The sequence below is a fragment of the Vigna umbellata genome, chromosome 4, assembly GCF_029865625.1.
Source record: "Vigna umbellata cultivar VRB3 chromosome 4, Vumbellata_1.0, whole genome shotgun sequence".
Taxonomy (NCBI): Eukaryota; Viridiplantae; Streptophyta; class Magnoliopsida; order Fabales; family Fabaceae; genus Vigna; species Vigna umbellata.
Genome location: NC_142168.1, coordinates 39,244,524 through 39,268,382, shown reverse-complemented (window position 1 = coordinate 39,268,382; position 23,859 = coordinate 39,244,524). Strand labels below are relative to the sequence as shown.

The 23,859-nt window shown below is 31.3% G+C and overlaps 3 protein-coding genes across 3 annotated transcripts; 1 reads left to right on the top strand and 2 right to left on the bottom strand.

Annotated features, from left to right (window-relative positions):
• Positions 1–1,741: 1,741 nt before the first annotated feature.
• LOC124834484 (uncharacterized) lies at positions 1,742–3,062 on the bottom strand. Its single transcript, XM_047309187.2, has 2 exons — positions 2,873–3,062; positions 1,742–2,751 (listed from the first exon to the last, which is right to left on the bottom strand). The coding sequence occupies exons 1-2, from the start codon at positions 3,027–3,029 to the stop codon at positions 1,979–1,981; spliced, it is 930 nt and encodes a 309-aa protein (XP_047165143.1). The 5' UTR covers positions 3,030–3,062; the 3' UTR covers positions 1,742–1,978.
• A 6,858-nt stretch (positions 3,063–9,920) lies between these two features.
• LOC124834520 (uncharacterized) lies at positions 9,921–11,240 on the top strand. The gene is made up of 2 exons (XM_047309228.2): positions 9,921–10,109; positions 10,231–11,240. Exons 1-2 carry the CDS (start codon positions 9,953–9,955, stop codon positions 11,001–11,003), a joined length of 930 nt encoding a protein of 309 aa, XP_047165184.2. The 5' UTR covers positions 9,921–9,952; the 3' UTR covers positions 11,004–11,240.
• An 8,871-nt stretch (positions 11,241–20,111) lies between these two features.
• LOC148200138 (uncharacterized) lies at positions 20,112–21,205 on the bottom strand. Its single transcript, XM_088114653.1, has 2 exons — positions 21,006–21,205; positions 20,112–20,848 (listed from the first exon to the last, which is right to left on the bottom strand). The coding sequence occupies exons 1-2, from the start codon at positions 21,160–21,162 to the stop codon at positions 20,205–20,207; spliced, it is 801 nt and encodes a 266-aa protein (XP_087970779.1). The 5' UTR covers positions 21,163–21,205; the 3' UTR covers positions 20,112–20,204.
• Positions 21,206–23,859: the final 2,654 nt, after the last annotated feature.

Below are 23,859 nucleotides of genomic sequence, written 5' to 3'. Positions count from 1 at the left end.
TATATGCACAAGTGGTATCAAATTACAGATGTTTGTCTTGGTGATGGACTCTGACAATTATAATGGTTTGGAGGGACTAAACCGGTAAGAATAGGTCAAAAAAGTTTAGTATTAAGCTTCTAGATAAAAGACTTATAAAAATTAAAGACATTTTTTGAAAAATGAGAGGATGGATTAATGATAAATATTTTAATATGCTAAAGAATTTATCTTTTTCTTATTATACGAAGTAATTTAAAGTATGAAATTATTTTTTTAAAAGAAATCATGAAGTTTTTTTTTTCATAACAAGTGTTGTTTTGTCTTGAGATGTAATTTTATCACATGGCTCTCCATGTTTTTTTTTTCTTTTTAATAAAATCTCCATGTAATAGCAATGATATGAACTCATTTGGAAAGTAAATTAAACATACAAATAAATAAAATCAATAAGACCAATATGTAACTGAAAATTTATTAAATGAGAAAAAATAAATTTAGTGTGATTAAATATCATAAATACAAATTAATAAAGAAGACTAGTATGCGATTAAAAATAAATTAAATGATGTATAGATATAAACTCAAGACAAAGATATAAACTAATAAAGAATGCCATGACCTAATTGAAAGTAGACTAGAGGATATGAAATAATAATTAAATTAAATAATAAAGATATAAAAAGAAAGAAAAGTTTGATGTATTGGTATAATGAATTAAAAACTAGAAAAAAAATTTAAAGGAAGTAAAACAATATGTGTTCAAAATAAGTAAAATATGTTAATAAAACACATATAAGTTTATTAACACTAACATAAAATAGTTTGACCTGAATCCTTCCTTACTTATTAATTAGAGCTAAAAATGTTTTTAAAATGTTAGAATTTCCTAAATCTCATCACTTGCCAATTCTTTTCCTTGTATCTACCTATCTTTATCTTTTCCACCCACATCCAAATACGTCAAACTTTATTTTATTTTATATTTTGAAAGTTATAATATTACATACATTAAACGAAGAGATAACTCTTATCTCTTTTTACCTTATCTCTCATACAAAAGAGAAATAGAAATATTATTTGAATTAAAGTTTTTAATAATTAACACATACATATATTCATAAGTAACAATTTTTAATAAATTCATTTTTTACATTTTTTAATTTTTTTTTATTCTTATCTTTTATTGTTATTATTATTATATTTTTTGAAAACTAGTTAATTTATTTTGTGATATTCTATCTTTAATTGTTGAAAACCGATTACTAAGAATTCCTGCTTTGAGAATCAGAAGAGGGATGTGAAGAATAAATAAAAGCAAAAGAAAATCTGAGAACCACAAACTTTCAACAAACAAATATGATAACACACATAAGCCTTTTCTAGTATAAACTTTTAGACCCTCCAGCAGAAAAATATTTTTAGGATTTCCTTAAACAGTTATAAGTACAGCAAGACAGATATTGCAAAGAAAATCGATTTTTCAAGGAAGTGGCATAAATCTAGAAGGAAGATTCCATCGTTGGCTTTGAAGCAGTTGATCACTGTGTACCATTCTATCAAATATTTCTGGGTATGTTGGCTTCTATTCAAAGTCCAAAGAATTTTAGCAGTTCATCATTCAGCTATTATTAACATATTGTATTAATATAGTGGCATACCCTTATATTTTTAACCAATTGCTAACATATATGTATTTATCCGCAGATCATCATCAGAAAATATACGTATATATCTCACGACCGATAACGAAAGTAACCAATTTATGAACAGGTATAGCACCAACTTGTATAAATTCCTCTGGCAAGTTAACATTAACTTACATATCTAAATTTTTCAAACACTCTACAACATGTAAGTTAATTTTAACTTAACATTTCAATCTTTCTACTTTTTTTCCTGGAAGCTCATTTAAATTGCGCAGTTCTTCGTCAAGTGCTTTATTTAATCTCAAGGGGATGAAACAGCATTGGATAAATTGGCTGTGTGGGCATGGTGGTTAGAGTGTATAGTAGTTGAGTGCGGGTGCACTTCTTGATGGCAATGGACTTGGAGGTTCTGAAGTTGGAGGTTCTGGCAATGGACTTGGAGGTGGTGACGATGGAGTTGGACTTTCGGTAGGTGGTGAAGATGGACTAGGAATCTCGGGAGGTGGTGACCATGGACTAGGAGATGTTGGTGATGGAAGTGGAGTATTTGAAGGTGGTTGCACTGGAGTTGGAGTTTGGGGTGGGCTTGGTGGGCTAGGAGGTAGGAAAGGGTTTGGAGGTAGGAATGGGTTTGGAGGTATAAATGGATTGGGAGGCAGGAATGGGATTGGAGGAAGGAAAGGAATTGGAGGTAGGAATGGGATTGGAGGTAGGAAGGGAATTGGAGGTAGGAATGGGATTGGAGGTAGGAATGGGAGGGGAGGGAAAACGGTATCTACTGCTGAATTTTCATCTGATATAGATGGGTTTGAAACACTTTGTTTTTGGTTGCAAAAGCTTGGTTTTTGAACAGGTTTGAATGAGAAGAAGCCAGCTGAGAAAATGTGTTCTTCTTGCTTTGTTGTAATGAGACTCACTGAAGAAGAGGTGGAAACTGAGGGCACATCACAATTTGACTCACTGCTACTAATGAGTTTGACAGTGCACCCTTTGATTCTCTGTGCATGCTTCCACACTTTGAATGGTAGCTTCACTTTGAATTCACCATGTTTATCTGTCTCCACTTCTTCCTTGAAACTTGGTACTGAATACCCAAATTTGCATTCTACACCAACTTTGGCACCTGCTCATGACATCGTGACAGAACACAACTTGAGTCAAAAGATCAAACACCTTAAGGGATATGGATATCATATGTGAAATTGAAGCATGTATATATTATCAATAAGGGAATCAAAATGAACCTGAAATGAAGGGGGTTTCGGGTGTGAAATCTTGCTCAGAACATGTGTCACAGTAAACAGTACCAATTACAGCAGCAGAACGGTCATTTTTGTCTTGAACCTCTGAAACACTGCCATATATGAAACTCAGGAACAAAATCCCAAGAAACCAACTCATTCTTCTAAGTTTGGTTTCTTCACAAACTGTGTTTCTATAGGCCTATGGGTGATGGTATATATAATGAAGGAAAATGGATATGTTAACGTATTTTGTTTACAATATTTTGAATAACAAATAAAAATAAATCAATAAAAAAATAACATGTATTGTATTAAAATGTACTAGAGTACTGTCAAAATATTAATAAAATATGTGCTAAAATAATTTTTTTCATAATGAAACTCTCGTTATGTAAAAGATAAAAACAGTATAATTATGCGAAGTAATTTGAAAAAGAAAGTCAATACTCTCTAATTTAAAGTAATAAACTCATTTTAACTCTCCTTTTCCTAAAAGAGAAGATATATTAATATTCTTTTAAGTTTTACACTAAAACGGTAACTTTATTCATGATATCAATCAATTTATAGATATCCTTAATCGTAAATCATTATTACATTAAATGATAAATTAATTAATGGAAATACTTATTAATAAATAGTCTTTAAAACAAATCTGTTCATTTTATATATGAGTTTGCTAATATACAAAAGCTTTTTTTAGTTGGTATATTTTAGTAAAGTGTACCGAGTTTTAGTAGACAAAAGTATCTTAATATATTACGAATTCTAAGTAGAGCTGTCAAAACAGGTAACTGGCTCGACTCGACCCGGCCTACCACGGGTTGGTTACATAATGAGCCAATTCAACCCGACTCACTTATTACTGAGCTGAAAAAATTCAAACCCGGTCTGACCCACCACGGGTTGGTGGGTTAAACGAGTTGGCTCACTGGCTCACATAATTATAAGTTTTTTTAAAAAAATAAACAAATTATAATTTTTTAATTCAAATCTAAATAAATTTTACTCTAAAATGATGTTAAACTCCAAAAACAATTCAAAATAAAAAATATATATCATACAATCCAAGCGTAATTTGAAAAGCACAAAAGGTGAAAAAATAAGTTTTTAATATTGATAATTTTTTGCATCAAACTTTCACACACCAAGATTAATCCGTCAAATATCTATGGTTAATAAATGATCATGAGACTTAGGACCTCTTATTACTCTCCACGATATAATCACTCATCTCTACTTGATATTGAAAGTGTCAAAATCATCCTCCAATCCCAGAGTTCCTACCTCAACACATTATACTACATAACAACATTAGATTATTCCTCTGTGAAATTCCTTTTTACATCATACTTAAATCCACACTTTCCATTTCATTTGAACATTATCATACATGTCTATCATATGTTTTCACCATACTTAATCATATTATGTAAACATCATCATACAATTCCTGAGCTAATGTTTTATTTTATTTTGAGTTCAATGTATGTTGAATTGTATGCTTGAAATGAGTATGTTAGTATTAAATGTGTTAGATTAATTGAATTTGGTTGAATAATTCTGGTTTGATGTGATATTTAACTTAAAATGGTGGTGTTGTTGTGAAATTGTTGTTATGAATTGGTTATATGTTGAAAAAAATGATATAGAATGAAACATGAATTGGTTTGGTCTAAAAAGTGAGGTTTTCATAGATAATTTTTAGAAGTAAGGGTCTAAAGGGATAAACAACAATGTGGAACATTTTATAGGGTCAATTAGAACTTGTTGATAGTTTGAGTTGATAAAAATCTGATATAGAAGTGAGAATGAGTCAAGAGGATGTTTATAAAGGTTTTTAGGCTTGAATTAGGGGTTTATAAGAGTGAGATTTTGAAGAATGAGGGGTTTTGAAGAGTAAGAATAAGTGTCTAAGATATGTCTTTCAGTTTTGACTTGTTCAGACCCCTAAGTGGTTTAATTGTGAGCTAAAACTTGTAAAATTGAATTAGAGTTCATAAAGTGAGGTTTTAGTTATTTTAAGTTGGAATCTTGTGGTAAAATAGTTCAAAACGAGTTTAGATTGGTTTATATACTTTTGGCTAGGTCAATTATAGTTTAGAATTCAATCTAGGAGTATTAGAAGTTAGTAAAAGTGTTTAGGATAGGTGATGAGAGGTTTAGAGGTACAAATTCTACAAGTTTAAGTGTTGTAGAATAATGCAAAGTGGCTAGGAGAGTAAGGGGGTTTGCTAGGCGAGTATATAAGAGTTCTGACAATGAGTTCTAGTGGCTAGGCGAGCCAGCTCCCTAGGCTTGTGAAGCTTGTTGTGTTGACTCTTGCTGGGCAAGTGGAGAGTGTTCATTGGGTGACTTTTTGGAGTTTTTAGTAGTGATGATTAGGGGCTGAGCGAGCTCCCTACTAGGCTGGAGGGGCTCCCTGTTTGGGCTTTCGTTAGGCGAGTGGGATATGTCTGCTGGGCGAGTGAGATGAATTTGTTGGGTTGTCTTATTTTTTATTTCCCTTCTTTATTTGGATTTATATGTGATGTGATGAATTACCTAATACTCAGTAAAATGGTTGGGGATACATGATGGTGTGGATTTGAGGTTGTATGAGTTCTAAGGAGAATTCTTAGTGTTTGTAACAAGTGATGCGGGTATAAATGTAAGAAGCTTTCATATGGGGGTTATCCTGACACTCTAATGATCATTCATGCTCAAACAGAGAGAGGTGAATCATGTCATGAGAGTAGCAACAGGTCCTAGCCTGGGGGCCTTTCTCTAATTGGAAAATGGTGTTTTAATGGATTAATCATATTTGGTAGCTTTGAGTGGGTCACCTATTTCACCACCCAAGTGTAGAACCTGTTGGATAAGTTTTAAATGGACCTATTGCCACAAAGTATTTTGTCTTTAGTTGAAAATTATGCACCAAAGTGTACCCCATTTGTAAAAGAAGTTAGGTATTGTGTTAGCATTGTCATTACCCACATAGTAGTGGAGATGTTAGGTTTAGTTTTTATTATAAATATAGTTTTGTATGTAGTGTGGCATATGGTAAGTGTTTGCACCGTGGTTGAAAGAAGAGAGAGAGGGAGAAGTGTGCTGCCAAGTGAAACACACCACCATGGAGAGGAAAGAAGAAAAGTTGTGTATTGTGAGTGGAGAAAAAAAAAGAGTACCCACGGTGAAGGAGAGATACAGAGGAGTTGTTTTGTGTTGTATTATGCGAGTTAAAGAGTTGATTGTTCAGAGTTGTGAGAGTTAAGATTGCTGTCTTTGTATTTGTGTATTCTGGATAGTTTTCCAGAAACTTTATATGAAGAATATATTTCCCATATTTCTACAAATTGGCATCAGAGCTTGTGTGTGACTGAGAGAGAACGCGACACTGTGCGCAGGCAGAGAGAGAGAGCAACAACTAAGAGTTTTGTGAGGTGTGTGAGTTGAGTGTAAACACCGAGAGAAATGGCAGCACTAACCAATGGCATCCCGCTACCCAAGTTGATGAAAGACGTTAACTATGACAACTAGAAGGTGCAGATAAAGGCCCTTCTCGGCTCCCAAGATAACTGGGACGTGGTCGAGACTGGATTTGAGGAACCGGCGAGCACAGACGGATATTCAAATGCCCAGTTGAACGCGTTGAAGGCCGTTCGAGCTAAAGACAAGGCAACTTTGTATCTGCTATACCGAGCTGTTGACGAATCCGTTTGTGCAAATGCAAAATCTTCCAAAGTAGCATGGGATACACTCGAAAAGGCAAACAAAGGAGACGAACGAGTGAAGCAGGTTCGACTTCAAACCCTTAGGGGCGAGCTGGAAAACATGAGGATGAAAGAGTCTGAAAGCGTATCTGAGTTCATTACTCGGGTGGAGATCTGGTGAACAAACTAAATTAGAATGGTGAGAGTCTTTCATCAAACCGAGTTGTTGAAAAGATCCTAAGGTCATTGACAAATGATTTCGAGAATATCGTATGTGCAATAGAGGAGTCCAAGGATTCCTCAACGCTCACCATTGAAGAGCTTACTGGGTCCCTGGAAGCACATGAGCAGAGACGGAAAAATAAGAAGGGGGAGTCCCTTGAACAGGCTCTCCAAACAAAGGCGATGATAAAAAAAGATAATGTGTTTTATGTTCAAAATACCAGAGGCCAAGGAAGAGGTAGAAGCCAAGGTGGTAGAGGAAGAGAGAACGAAGAAATGAGCAAGTCGGCCAACAAAACTGGCGTGGTCGAAGTCAAGCCCGAGGCGGCCGAGGTCAGACTCGGGGTGGTCGGACAAACACAAACAACATTGAATGTTATAACTGTGGGAAGTATGGGCATGTTGCTAATGATTGCTACTCGATAAAATGCTACAACTGTGGTAAGATGGGCCATATTTCCAAAGATTGTAGGTCCGTGAAGGAAAAGGAGAAGGCAACAAACTTCCTTGCCGAGAAAGAAGAAGAAGGGTTGCTACTAGTGACAAACATTCCAGAAACCGAGGTCAAACCAAGCTGTTCTAATAACTCGGTTTGGTACTTGGACACCGGCGCAAGTAACCATATGTGTGGTGACGAGAGTTTATTCAAAATACTTTCAAAGGTGGAATCCGGATCTGTTTCTTTCGGCGATGCTTCAAAAGTAACCGTCAAAGGTCGAGGAACGATCTGGTATGAACAGAAAAATGGGCAAATCGAAGAGATCAGAGATGTATACTATATACCATATCTCAAAAGCAACATACTGAGCATGGGACAGATAATGGAGAAGGGGTACTCAGTTCTGATGAAGGACCGAGAATTACAACTGAGGGATAAATTCGGGAGGCTCATCACCCAAGTAGAAATGAAGAAAAATCGCATGTACAAACTTGAGTTGAAAATAGTTCAAGATAAATACATGCAACTTGATATGGAAGATGAGGCCATGAAGTGGCATTTGCGGTTCAGTCATCTTCATTTTGGAGGGTTGACCGAGTTGGTGAAAAAGGAGATGGTGCTCGGACGGCCTAAAATGGAATTTGAAAAGAAGTTCTGTGAAGAATGTGTGATCGGAAAGCAAGCAAGGACTTCTTTCCCTCGGAGCTCTGAATACCGAGCAAAGGATCAACTTGAATTGATCCATACCGACTTGTGTGGGCCAATAACTCCAGAATCATTTAGTGGTAAGAGATACTTCGTCTCCTTCATTGATGATTTCTCAAGGAAGACGTGGGTTCACTTTCTGAAGGAGAAGTCAGAAGTGTTTGAAACTTTCAAGAAATTCAAAGTGATGGTAGAGAAAGAAACAAACAAAGTCATCAAAACAGTCCGATTTGATAGAGGAGGCGAGTTCATTTCTACCGAGTTCAACAAATACTGCGAGGAACATGGAATCAAGCGTTTCTTAACGGCTCCATATTCTCCACAGCAAAACGGTGTAGCAGAACGAAAGAACCAAACCATTCTTGACATGGTTCGATCTATGTTGAAAGGGAAGAATATGCCGAAGAAGTTTTGGGCGGAGGCGGTGCAATGCGCAGTTTATGTGCAAAATAGATGTCTACATGCAAAGTTGGGTGAGAAGACGCCTCAAGAGATTTGGAGTGGCGTGAAGCCGAGTGTCTCTCATCTAAAGGTGTTCGACAGTGTGGCCTATGGGCAAGTACCAAGTCAGCACAGGACACAAGTGTAGAACCTATTGGATAAGTTTTAAATGGACCCATTGCCACAAAGTATTTTGTCTTTAGTTGAAAATTATGCACCAAAGTGTACCCCATTTGTAAAAGAAGTTAGGTATTGTGTTAGCATTATCATTACCCACATAGTAGTGGAGATGTTAGGTTTAGTTTTTATTATAAATATAGTTTTGTATGTAGTGTGGCATATGGTAAGTGTTTGCACCGTGGTTGAAAGAAGAAAGAGAGAGGGAGAAGTGTGCTGCCAAGTGAAACACACCACCGTGGAGAGGAAAGAAGAAAAGTTGTGTATTGTGAGTGGAGAAAAAAAAAGAATACCCACGGTGAAGGAGAGATACAGAGGAGTTGTTTTGTGTTGTATTGTGAGAGTTAAAGAATTGATTGTTCAAAGTTGTGAGAGTTAAGATTGTTGTCTTTGTATTTGTGTTTTCTGGATAGTTTTCCAGAAAGTTTATATGAAGAATATATTTCCCATATTTCTACAGAACCCGTCATAACTCAACATTTATATTATATCTGAATGACAATGTCTAGGTCTATGGTATGATTAGGGTTATTGTTATATTCTATATAAAATGTAATATATGATGCAATTTTAGTATACCATGTTGAATTCTTTTAATCATTAGCTTACCTTTGTTTTTGTGTTTGTCTCTTTTTTATTTTCTTGTTTATAATGATTATCTTAAGGATGTGAGTAGATAATAATGTTTTCTTTGTGGTAGGTTGTTTTACCTAATTGTTTTATTATCAATTTGATAACGTTTTATTTTATTAGTTTTATACTATTAAAATATGACGTTAAAATAAAGGAGTATAAAGTATTATTTTATTATTAAAATATATTTTTAATTTATAGAAATTAATAAATAATAAATACTAATTATATTAATTAAATTATCATGCAAATATAATATATGATATATTTGTTAACGAGTACATCCGTATTATATATTACTAAACATTAAATACGATTCATAACTTGATATAGTCTATTTACTATATATATATATATATATATATATATATATATATATATATATATATATATATATATATATATATATATAATATGTTAAGAACGTATTTGTTTTAAAGACGCTGCATTAATAAGTATTTCCATTAATTAATTTATCATTTAATGTAATAATGATTTACAGTTAATGATAGCTATAAATTGATTGATATCTTGAACAAAATTACCGTTTCAGTGAAGACGCTAAAAAGAATCTCTTCCCTTTTCTCTAGCTAGAGAAAGGAAAGTTGGAATGAGTTTTTTCTTTAAATGAGAAAGATATTGACTTTTTGTTTCAAATTAATTCACATAATTACAGTCTTTTCATCTTTCACAGAACGAAAGTTTCATTATATATACCATCACCCATAGGCCTATAGAAACACAGTTTGTGAAGAAACCAAACTTAGAAGAATGAGTTGGTTTCTTGGGATTTTGTTCCTGAGTTTCATATATGGCAGTGTTTCAGAGGTTCAAGACAAAAATGACCGTTCTGCTGCTGTAATTGGTACTGTTTACTGTGACACATGTTCTGAGCAAGATTTCACACCCGAAACCCCCTTCATTTCAGGTTCATTTTGATTCCCTTATTGATAATATATACATGCTTCAATTTCACATATGATATCCATATCCCTTAAGGTGTTTGATCTTTTGACTCAAGTTGTGTTCTGTCACGATGTCATGAGCAGGTGCCAAAGTTGGTGTAGAATGCAAATTTGGGTATTCAGTACCAAGTTTCAAGGAAGAAGTGGAGACAGATAAACATGGTGAATTCAAAGTGAAGCTACCATTCAAAGTGTGGAAGCATGCACAGAGAATCAAAGGGTGCACTGTCAAACTCATTAGTAGCAGTGAGTCAAATTGTGATGTGCCCTCAGTTTCCACCTCTTCTTCAGTGAGTCTCATTACAACAAAGCAAGAAGAACACATTTTCTCAGCTGGCTTCTTCTCATTCAAACCTGTTCAAAAACCAAGCTTTTGCAACCAAAAACAAAGTGTTTCAAACCCATCTATATCAGATGAAAATTCAGCAGTAGATACCGTTTTCCCTCCCCTCCCATTCCTACCTCCAATCCCATTCCTACCTCCAATTCCCTTCCTACCTCCAATCCCATTCCTACCTCCAATTCCTTTCCTTCCTCCAATCCCATTCCTGCCTCCCAATCCATTTATACCTCCAAACCCATTCCTACCTCCAAACCCTTTCCTACCTCCTAGCCCACCAAGCCCACCCCAAACTCCAACTCCAGTGCAACCACCTTCAAATACTCCACTTCCATCACCAACATCTCCTAGTCCATGGTCACCACCTCCCGAGATTCCTAGTCCATCTTCACCACCTACCGAAAGTCCAACTCCATCGTCACCACCTCCAAGTCCATTGCCAGAACCTCCAACTTCAGAACCTCCAAGTCCATTGCCATCAAGAAGTGCACCCGCACTCAACTACTATACACTCTAACCACCATGCCCACACAGCCAATTTATCCAATGCTGTTTCATCCCCTTGAGATTAAATAAAGCACTTGACGAAGAACTGCGCAATTTAAATGAGCTTCCAGGAAAAAAAGTAGAAAGATTGAAATGTTAAGTTAAAATTAACTTACATGTTGTAGAGTGTTTGAAAAATTTAGATATGTAAGTTAATGTTAACTTGCCAGAGGAATTTATACAAGTTGGTGCTATACCTGTTCATAAATTGGTTACTTTCGTTATCGGTCGTGAGATATATACGTATATTTTCTGATGATGATCTGCGGATAAATACATATATGTTAGCAATTGGTTAAAAATATAAGGGTATGCCACTATATTAATACAATATGTTAATAATAGCTGAATGATGAACTGCTAAAATTCTTTGGACTTTGAATAGAAGCCAACATACCCAGAAATATTTGATAGAATGGTACACAGTGATCAACTGCTTCAAAGCCAACGATGGAATCTTCCTTCTAGATTTATGCCACTTCCTTGAAAAATCGATTTTCTTTGCAATATCTGTCTTGCTGTACTTATAACTGTTTAAGGAAATCCTAAAAATATTTTTCTGCTGGAGGGTCTAAAAGTTTATACTAGAAAAGGCTTATGTGTGTTATCATATTTGTTTTGTTTGAAAGTTTGTGGTTCTCAGATTTTCTTTTGCTTTTATTTATTCTTCACATCCCTCTTCTGATTCTCAAAGCAGGAATTCTTAGTAATCGGTTTTCAACAATTAAAGATAGAATATCACAAAATAAATTAACTAGTTTTCAAAAAATATAATAATAATAACAATAAAAGATAAGAATAAAAAAAATTAAAAAATGTAAAAAATGAATTTATTAAAAATTGTTACTTATGAATATATGTATGTGTTAATTATTAAAAACTTTAATTCAAATAATATTTCTATTTCTCTTTTGTATGAGAGATAAGGTAAAAAGAGATAAGAGTTATCTCTTCGTTTAATGTATGTAATATTATAACTTTCAAAATATAAAATAAAATAAAGTTTGACGTATTTGGATGTGGGTGGAAAAGATAAAGATAGGTAGATACAAGGAAAAGAATTGGCAAGTGATGAGATTTAGGAAATTCTAACATTTTAAAAACATTTTTAGCTCTAATTAATAAGTAAGGAAGGATTCAGGTCAAACTATTTTTATGTTAGTGTTAATAAACTTATATGTGTTTTATTAACATATTTTACTTATTTTGAACACATATTGTTTTACTTCCTTTAAATTTTTTTTTCTAGTTTTTAATTCATTATACCAATACATCAAACTTTTCTTTCTTTTTATATCTTTATTATTTAATTTAATTATTATTTCATATCCTCTAGTCTACTTTCAATTAGGTCATGGCATTCTTTATTAGTTTATATCTTTGTCTTGAGTTTATATCTATACATCATTTAATTTATTTTTAATCGCATACTAGTCTTCTTTATTAATTTGTATTTATGATATTTAATCACACTAAATTTATTTTTTTTCATTTAATAAATTTTCAGTTACATATTGGTCTTATTGATTTTATTTATTTGTATGTTTAATTTACTTTCCAAATAAGTTCATATCATTGCTATTACATGGAGATTTTATTAAAAAGGGAAAAAAGAAAAAAAAAATGGAGAGCCGTGTGATAAAATTACATCTCAAGACAAAACAACACTTGTTATGAAAAAAAAAAACTTCATGATTTCTTTTAAAAAAATAATTTCATACTTTAAACTACTTCATATAATAAGAAAAAGATAAATTCTTTACCATATTAAAATATGTATCATTAATCCATCCTCTCATATTTCAAAAAATGTCTTTAATTTTTATAAGTCTTTTATCTATAAGCTTAATATTAAACTTTTTTGGCCTATTCTAACCAGTTTAGTCCCTCGGAACCATTATAATTGTCAGAGCCCATCACCAAGACAAACCTGTAATTTGATACTACTTTTGCCTATAAAAGAGCATGTTCATCAAGAAGACAAAATACCAATAAAATCTAAACACCATATATTGGGTAATGTTTATTTTATTTATTTATATTTTGTATTATTTTAAATATAATTCTTTTATAATTCAAAGTCAATATTTTTTTAATTCAATTAACTAACTTAGATAAAACAAAGTTACCTATAAGTCCTATTCTTATTTTTATACCTTCTCAAGTATACGTTTTTATTTCTCTTTGAATTGTTTTTATAAATTATATATATATATATATATATATATATATATATATAATATTGATCATTTATTCGTCATTTAATTTATTTTTAATCATATACTAGTCTTCTTTATTAATTTGTATTTATAATATTTAATTTACTTTTAATTAAGTATTGATCCTGCCCACACTAAATTAATTTTTTCATTAAATAAATTTTCAGTTATAAATTGATCTTATTGATTTTGTTTATTTGTATGTTTAATTTTCTTTCTGAATAAGTTAATATACATGGATATTTTATTAAAAAGAAAAAAAAATATGGAGAACACATGATAAAATTATCTGACATATAGGCAAAACAACACTTATTATGAGAAAGAAAAAACCCATGATTTCTTTTAAGAAAATTATTTCATACTTTAAATTTCATATATATTGAGAAAAAGATAAATTCTCTAGTATACTAAAAGATTTATCATTAGTTATTTATCTCAAATTTCAAAAACATCTTTAATTTTTTGAAGTTTTTTCTTTGGAGGTTTAGTGTTAACTTTCTTTGGCCTGATTTTTTTATTCTAAAATCTCTTTACATAAGCATTAGATCGGAGAGAGATTATTCTCATATACAAGTTATTTTGTAGTTCTCATATATTGGTTAAATTAAGTGAATATCAATGCTAGAAATTTTGGTCTTATGACTTGCTCTTTTAGAAGTTATGTTATCATTAGAATGACTTTAAAAGATATAGGCAATGTAATTAGTCAATATTATTTAATTTTATTGTTTCAAATATAAATTTATCCATAATTTAAAAGTATACTTATGTATTTTATGAAATAAAAAATATTAAATAAATCTAACTGACCGTTTTACTATTATGAAATTAGGTAATTTTGCTCATTGTTCGGTATACAAATAACTAATTATATTTTATATACTAATTATTATTATTTGTTTATAATATTTCTATAAATAAAAAAAAAGGTGTGGGTAATTCACATAATATTTTAAAGCAATCACAAAGAAAAAGTAAATATTTAATTTTAGAAAATAATTTATATTAAATATTAAATGATCTTTATGGTATATCATTTTCTAATCCTCATAAAATACTTTTTGTCTTTACGATCTGCTATAATATAAAAATACTGTGCCGTATATTACTACAATCCCTGCAGTGGTCGCTCCTCCAAACCAGTTTATCAGGTTCTATTTGCCTACTGCTAAAAGGAAGCATTACACAATGTTTGTTTCCTTCACAGCACTTTTAATATGAAATGTAAGACCCAAAAAAAAAAAAATCTATATATATATATATATATTTATAGTAGTAAATTTTAGTATTTTATTAGAAATAATAATTTTAATGGATAGAAAAATGTAAATTTTGGATATAAAATTTTAGTAATTTTAGAAGGAGAGGTTCAAATTTTTGGTAACTTATTTAGTAAATTTTTTTAAATTGAATAGTAAAAAGTAAATAGTAAATAGTAAAAAGTAAATAGTAAATAGTAAAAAGTGAATAGTAAAAATAAATTTTCAGCATTTGGATTTCTTAGCATGGAAGAAAGTAGTAGGTAGAAATTAGGATCAGATTTGGTGAGAAAATGATTGAAATATTATTTTTAAATAATATTAAAATAATAAATAATATTAAAATATTAATGAATAGTAAATTTTTTTTACTATAAATAACCATGGGAGGGAAGATTATTCTGCACCAAGAGAAGAGAAATCAAGTGAGAGAAAGTTAGAGAGAAATTTTTAGTTGCAAGAAGGGTAGAGGTTCTGAAAGGTTTCGGAGAAATAAATTCAGAGCAAGAGACGTCTGGAATAGAGGTAGGGGAGCTAACTTTTCTATGCTTTTATATTATGATTTAGTATTTCTATGCTTTTATATTATGACTTAGTATTGTTTTATTACTATTCATATCTTGAAATTATGTATGAATACTGTTAATGCTTACTGTATGTTTATCTATATTGAAATTCGGTGTTAATATTATATGCTGTTGTTTTGAATCTGTAAATAAGAAATTTGTTAAAAACTAGTTGAGGAACACTTTGGCTAAGGAAAGATTTGGTACTTAAGTTGTCCATTGTGACGCACCTCTCTTTCCTGGAAGTCTACTCGACAAGTTTTTAACTTAAATCTTATTGAACAGATTTTGTACTATTAAAATATTGTGCAATATATCTTGTTGGAATGGAAATGTCTGATGAATTCATTTTTGTGGTAGATATGGAATTATGAATTATAATTGTGATAATTGCATTTTATTATACTGCATTTGAATTTATGCATCTGAACATGTTATGGGTAGTATGGGGAGATTTTGTAAGGGTATAATGTGAGTTGAGGAATATTAGTATGGTATGAGTCTTGTGGAGAGATTAAATAAATGTTATGGTATTTGTGTATATGTTGATGTTGAGGGTCCCGTAGTTGGAGGTTATCCTGATACTCTAATAATCATCTAGTCTCAAGTAGAGAGGGATGAATTATGTGGTGAGAGGAGCAGGAGGTCCTGGTCTATGTGCCGGTTTTGGACATAGTGAGGGGATTAACCTTGTAAATGGTATGAAGTATTTTGAAAGTATATTAAAAAAAAGAAGTAGAAGTCATTACAAGTGCATAACTTCCCGTGACCGCTCATCAACGTATCATCCGGATGAGTGTCTATTGGGTATTGTGGTGTCTATTGGGTATTGTGAGACGAGTGTCTAATAGGAATTGTGGTATGAGAGTGTCGAACATAATTATTATATGATGTTTATATCAAGGTAATTATATATGTTTTATAAATGATTTGTTGCATGTTAGCTCACCCTACTTGTTTGTGTTTGTATGATGTGATTGTTGTATGATGGTATGAGTATGTATGACATAATTATTATATGAGGTTTGCATGCATGTTTCATAAATGATTGGTTGCATGTTAGCTCACCCTACTTGTTTGTGTTTGGGTATGTGCGATGATCGTATAATTCGTTATACGGGAGCAGATGAAGGAATGTTGCCTCACTCAGTGCCAAGGAAGGGAGAAGTAGAAGAACTATAATTAGAACATTTTTACATGTATAGACTTATATCAACTAGGAAATTTTAAGTGTGAGATTACGGGATGTTACCGTAAATGTAATGTTACAATATATAAATTATGAATTATCCAATGTGAGAATTTGGGATGTTACATTAATGGTATCAGAGCAGTTCGTCCTTAGGATGACCTCTGTGTTGTGGGTCTTCCGTGTCTTCTCTGTGAAGAATTGAGTCTAAATGGTATAATTTACCATTTCCTCTAAATCTAGATAGTAGAGTATTGTGTCTAACTATCATGACTTTTACCATAGATGATTTTCCTTTCTTAATTATGAGGGTTTGAGGAAATATATTAGAATTAGTTAAAGCCTTGATAGGGAGATATAATACTAGAGTTTAAGTTTCAAAGGATGAGTGAAGATGTTGGTGTTTAGAAGTAAATTTTTAGAAGTTTCTAGAACAAAATTAATAGATGAGATATCTTACGTTTCACAAAAAGGAGTTGAGTTCAAAGGCTAGATTAAGAGAAGCTTTGGATAAGCATGAATGTGGCAAGGTTTGAGAAATCAGTTTGGTTTAGTATATCAGCAACGTTAGAAGTCAGAAGAGAAGGAAGTATTGATGAGAAACAGAGTGGCATTGTGTGAGATTGGTAACATGGATTGATGTATCAGTGATGATTGGAATCTGAAGAAAGAAAATAGATGAAGATTTGAAGATAAAGCTTAAAATAAAAAGGGATAGGAATACTGAAGTAGATTAAGAATAAATCAAATATTAGACGAAGAAGAGTAAATAAGAAGTTGTATAAGGCATAAAGAGGATTGAGAGAAAGTTTAATAGGAGGAGAAATTTATAAGTTAAGAGAACACGAGGTCTTTAGAGAAGAATGAAGTATTGGAAGGATTCTAAGCTAAATGGATGATTAAAAGGAGATGGTTAGATTTTTTTCAGTAAATACATTAGAGATAAGATTTGAGAATATGTGATTTTGGTATGAGGAGTAGTGGAGAAAATCCAGGTACGAAAATTTTGGCTTTCGGCTTATGCAAAATATTTGGTATTTTTATGATAGGATTAAAATGTCATGATTTATGGTTGTAAATTTTATTGATTTTGGAATGTTAAAGTTAGTAGAGGTAGTGTAGGTGGAATTGATATTATTATGAATATGGCAAGATAAGGAAGAAGAAGAGTTTGGAAATAGATAAAAAGGAGGGTTGCAACACTAATGTGATTAGGGAATTAGGAATAATTAAGAAGTTGTAGGTTGTAATTGGAGCAATTTCATCAGGCATGTTATATGGTAGTATTCAAACCTCAATGGTGATGTCGCACCTTGATCTCTATCCAGTGATGTGTATGAGTGAACTTGTTGATAATTACTTTTAATTCGCATAAGATAAAAAAAAAAATTTTAGATTTAGTTAACACTAAATATCCTTGGGATATGGTTTTGATCTCGGGAAACACATTATAATTGAGGTAGGTTTAATGATGGTTGTGATAGGGCTAAAGTAAGAGTGTTTGGAAGGTTTATGATTTTAATTTTTGTGAGTACATTTCAATTTGAGATGCTAGAAATTTTATGCACAAAATAAGTAGAGAAATGATTCAGGTTATGAGTGTGAGACTTTTCTAGTTGAATGCGTTCAGATGAGTATTAAATTAAAAATTTTTATTTTTGAATTTTCGAGGACGAAAATTTTTGTTGTTGGGGAGAATGTAAGACCCAAAAAAAAAAATCTATATATATATATATATATTTATAGTAGTAAATTTTAGTATTTTATTAGTAATAATAATTTTAATGGATAGAAAAATGTAAATTTTGGATATAAAATTATAGTAATTTTAGAAGGAGAGGTTCAAATTTTTGGTAACTTATTTAGTAAATTTTTTTAAATTGAATAGTAAAAAGTAAATAGTAAATAGTAAAAAGTAAATAGTAAATAGTAAAAAGTGAATAGTAAAAATAAATTTTCAGCATTTGGATTTCTTAGCATGGAAGAAAGTAGTAGGTAGAAATTAGGATCAGATTTGGTGAGAAAATGATTGAAATATTATTTTTAAATAATATTAAAATAATAAATAATATTAAAATATTAATGAATAGTAAATTTTTTTTACTATAAATAACCATGGGAGGGAAGATTATTCTGCACCAAGAGAAGAGAAATCAAGTGAGAGAAAGTTAGAGAGAAATTTTTAGTTGCAAGAAGGGTAGAGGTTCTGAAAGGTTTCGGAGAAATAAATTCAGAGCAAGAGACGTCTGGAATAGAGGTAGGGGAGCTAACTTTTCTATGCTTTTATATTATGATTTAGTATTTCTATGCTTTTATATTATGACTTAGTATTGTTTTATTACTATTCATATCTTGAAATTATGTATGAATACTGTTAATGCTTACTGTATGTTTATCTATATTGAAATTCGGTGTTAATATTATATGCTGTTGTTTTGAATCTGTAAATAAGAAATTTGTTAAAAACTAGTTGAGGAACACTTTGGCTAAGGAAAGATTTGGTACTTAAGTTGTCCATTGTGACGCACCTCTCTTTCCTGGAAGTCTACTCGACAAGTTTTTAACTTAAATCTTATTGAACAGATTTTGTACTATTAAAATATTGTGCAATATATCTTGTTGGAATGGAAATGTCTGATGAATTCATTTTTGTGGTAGATATGGAATTATGAATTATAATTGTGATAATTGCATTTTATTATACTGCATTTGAATTTATGCATCTGAACATGTTATGGGTAGTATGGGGAGATTTTGTAAGGGTATAATGTGAGTTGAGGAATATTAGTATGGTATGAGTCTTGTGGAGAGATTAAATAAATGTTATGGTATTTGTGTATATGTTGATGTTGAGGGTCCCGTAGTTGGAGGTTATCCTGATACTCTAATAATCATCTAGTCTCAAGTAGAGAGGGATGAATTATGTGGTGAGAGGAGCAGGAGGTCCTGGTCTATGTGCCGGTTTTGGACATAGTGAGGGGATTAACCTTGTAAATGGTATGAAGTATTTTGAAAGTATATTAAAAAAAAAGAAGTAGAAGTCATTACAAGTGCATAACTTCCCGTGACCGCTCATCAACGTATCATCCGGATGAGTGTCTATTGGGTATTGTGGTGTCTATTGGGTATTGTGAGACGAGTGTCTAATAGGAATTGTGGTATGAGAGTGTCGAACATAATTATTATATGATGTTTATATCAAGGTAATTATATATGTTTTATAAATGATTTGTTGCATGTTAGCTCACCCTACTTGTTTGTGTTTGTATGATGTGATTGTTGTATGATGGTATGAGTATGTATGACATAATTATTATATGAGGTTTGCATGCATGTTTCATAAATGATTGGTTGCATGTTAGCTCACCCTACTTGTTTGTGTTTGGGTATGTGCGATGATCGTATAATTCGTTATACGGGAGCAGATGAAGGAATGTTGCCTCACTCAGTGCCAAGGAAGGGAGAAGTAGAAGAACTATAATTAGAACATTTTTACATGTATAGACTTATATCAACTAGGAAATTTTTAAGTGTGAGATTACGGGATGTTACCGTAAATGTAATGTTACAATATATAAATTATGAATTATCCAATGTGAGAAATTTGGGATGTTACATGAAATATGACGACTGTGAAGATCATGAAGACCTACTATACAACGTTATGTTGATGCAATGCAACTTACTTTATGAGATGTTACTGCTTTCATTTGTAACTGCTTATTATGAATCAAACATCTTAGTCTGAGCATTCGTAGATGCATATGCACAAGCTTATAATGTATAAAAGTGTTGTTTTAAAAGGTTTGAATCTTCATTGAATTCTCAAAATTCACATAGCTTTACAGACAATAAACAATCTGAAATGAATTTATTGTGATATGTGTGATCAACGATTATTTGAATCATGTTTACAACAATCTCACAAAAGTGTGATTAGTGTGGTGGCAGTGGAGTAGGAGGAGGTTGCACTGGATTTGGAGTCTGGGGAGGTAGAAGTGGACTTGGAGGTGTCAGCACTGGATTTGGAGTCTGTGGAGGTAGAAGTGGACTTGGAGGTGTCAGCACTGGATTTGGAGTCTGTGGAGGTAGAAGAGGAGGTAGGAATGGGTTGGGTGGTAGGAGTGGGTTTGGACGTAGGAATGGGTTGGGTGGTAGGAAGGGAAATGGAGGTAGGAGAGGAAATGGAGGTAGGAAGGGAAATGGAGGTAGGAGGGTGAATGGTAATGGAGGGAAAAAGGTATCTCCTGCTGCATTTTTATCTGATGGGTTTGAAACACTTTGCTTTTGATTGCAAAAGCTTGGTTTTTGAACAGGTTTGAATGAGAAGAAGCCAGCTGAGAAAATGTGTTCTTCTTGCTTTGTTGTAATGAGACTCACTGAAGAAGAGGTGGAAACTGAGGGCACATCACAATGTGTGTCACTGCTGCTAATGAGTTTGACAGTGCATCCCTTGATTCTCTTCTCATGCTTCCACACTTTGAATGGTAGCTTCACCTTGAATTCACCATGTTTATCTGTCTCCACTTCTTTCTTGAATACTGAATGCCCAACTTTGCATTCCACACCTACTTTGGCAGCTGCTCATGACAGAATAATACATATCAGTCAAAAGATCAAACACTTTAAGGGATATATGATATGATATATATTAGTCAAAAGATCAAACACCTTATGGGATATATGATATGGTATGTGAAACTGAAGCATGTTATCAATAAGAGAATCAGAATGAACCTGAAATGAAGTGGGTTTTGGGGTTGAAATCATGTTGAGAACATGTGTCACAGTACACAGTGCCAACTACAACAGCAGAATGGTCCTTCTTCTCATGAGCCTCTGAAACACTACCATAAGTGAGACTGAGAAACAGAACTACAAGAAACCAACACATTGTTCAAGGTTGGTTGTCTCAGAAACTTTCTGTGAGTGTAGGCCTAAAGATGATGGTATATATAAGGATGTTCTCACACTATTGGGATATGAAACAGTGTGATTAGTCAGAAGCAAGAGATAAATGTTCTGATCTTAGAAAAAAAGGTAAATTCATTTTTCCTACTTTTCCTTTTTTTTTCTAAAAAAGTTGAAAATAACTAGCATACTCTAATTCACTTTTGCACTAAATTGGAAAATACACTAAGTACTAATGTATTGTTTTAAGAAAAGTTCATAGTATATATATATATATATATATATATATATTATATATATATATATATATATATATATATATATATATATATATATATATATATATATATATATATATATTAAATAGGCTATATTAAATTATTAATTATATTTAATATTTTGTAATATATTACATTTACATGGATGTATAATAATTAAAATGTATATCATATTTTACATTTATATGATAAATTATTTAATGTAAAGATTTACTAATTATTAGTTTTTATATATTACTATTATAAATTAATGATCAAGTTATTCAAAGAAAATCTGGAACATGTTAATCTCTAAAAAATATTAAATTATAAATATATTAATACATAATATGAATGTATTGGTCAATGGATATATCAATTTATATCATCAATAATTACAAATATATTTGACTATTTAATTATATTCACACATTGTCATAAAAATGGTAAGTCCAACAACACGCATTAATTTATTGACGTATATACATACAAAATTATAAATTATAAATTATTAAATATTTTTTCTTGATAAAATATCAAAGGTGAACAAGTTGAAAATTATTTACTTTTTTTTTATCCTGTTTTACTGAATATACTAATTTAAAAATGACACTTACCATTGTTTTAACTTAACAGAGTGTTGAGACCGAGAAAATTATCATGGTAATACCATTAATTTAAAAGTAAATTATCAGGATTAAATTAGTATTTTTTTTAAAAATATTAGGATTAAAAGCATTTTTTTCAGGTATAACTTCAATAAAGTTCAATTTTGAAAATATCCAAAACTTATTCCATCTTACGTTTTCATTTTTAAAGTAAAATTTTAATGTGGAGAGCTAAATATTTCAAAACAGAAACAAAATGAAAATTTTGATATTCCATCTTAAGTTTTTATTTTTATAGTAAAATTTTAATGTGGAGAGCCAAACATATTCAAAACAGAAACAAAGTGAAAATTTGATAAGAAAGAAATTAAAAGTAATTATAGAAAATTAAAAGAGTATAATAATTTACCAATAAAAAACACTTAATTCTTACAAAATCATTATTTATATCAATTATATTTGGAAAAATATACATATGCACAAACACATGTACAGTCACTCGTTCATATACATAAAAGCATGCATGCAGAAGTCCACACATATAGATTCATATTATTAAAATATTCGTCAAGAAATATTTATAGATGTTTTTTCGTTATTCTCTATCAAAATTTAACATTTGACACATTTTAATATCTCACGTATGCAACCCGAGTATATGAATCAGGATGGATTTAAAACATACAGTTATTCAATACTCAACATTTTGGTTCCCTTTCTCATACTCCGACATGTGATTTAATGATATGATGAATTTTCATTCAACCTTTTACCGATGTTTTAATCTACGTGATTAGAGCTTAATCCAAATTAAGAAATCTTTGTTATGACTATAACATTTTTTTAATACCTCACAAATAGTTAGTTCATACTGTTAAAAGGTTTAAAAATAACCCGTCATACTTTAATATGCCATTTTTTTTTTCTCAGCATATATAAATACATACATAATATGCATAAATACATCCATTATTATATAGTGAATCATAATAGTAATCATCCAAACACACAATCAAGTTAGAGCAAAAGTACAACACTCTATGTTTTTTATTAACCGCTAAAATACAACAAAGCTTTAAAAACATGTCTTAGATGTTATACATATGGATAATTATGTAGTTTACTTATAATTGTATATCATTTATTTAGCATGAATTTGATGTAAATATTAATAAAACAACTCATTTTACCTTTAATTATGGAATAAGGAGCAAATAAGTTATAAAAAAGTGAAAATTGATATGTTAATGCTGCTTTTCCAGATAAAATGAAAGAAATTAAGAAGATGAAATGGAGCCCTAAAATTGACACTAAGCATTGAAAGGTGGTTTGTTGAAGATTCAAATTTGAGTCATGTAACTTAGCAACAATATTGGCACTGAGCCACACATAAAGAAACATTCACTACAAGAAAAACCTCAAGCCCATAATTGACAGATAAGCCTCAAGAGAAAACCCACATGGGAAGAAAGGAAGAAAACTCACATAGGGAGGAAATCTCATGGTTGATATATTTATCAAATATCCATATGGAATTGTAGAAAAATTGTTGGTAAAAGTAGACAAGTTTTACTTCCCAATAGACTTTTGAAAGACCTTTCATGATGATACCCAAAGTCATCATTAATGTTGACAATGACACGTTAAAAGTACGAATGTAGGATGATGGGGTAAATTTCAGTGTATTTAAAGCAATGAAGCATCCTAATGACAAGAAGCATTGTTTCAGAATGGATACATTTGATGAGGTATGTTGCAGATCAAAGAAAAAGCTACAATAACAAACTGCATAGAGAAGGTTTTAACAAACTAACT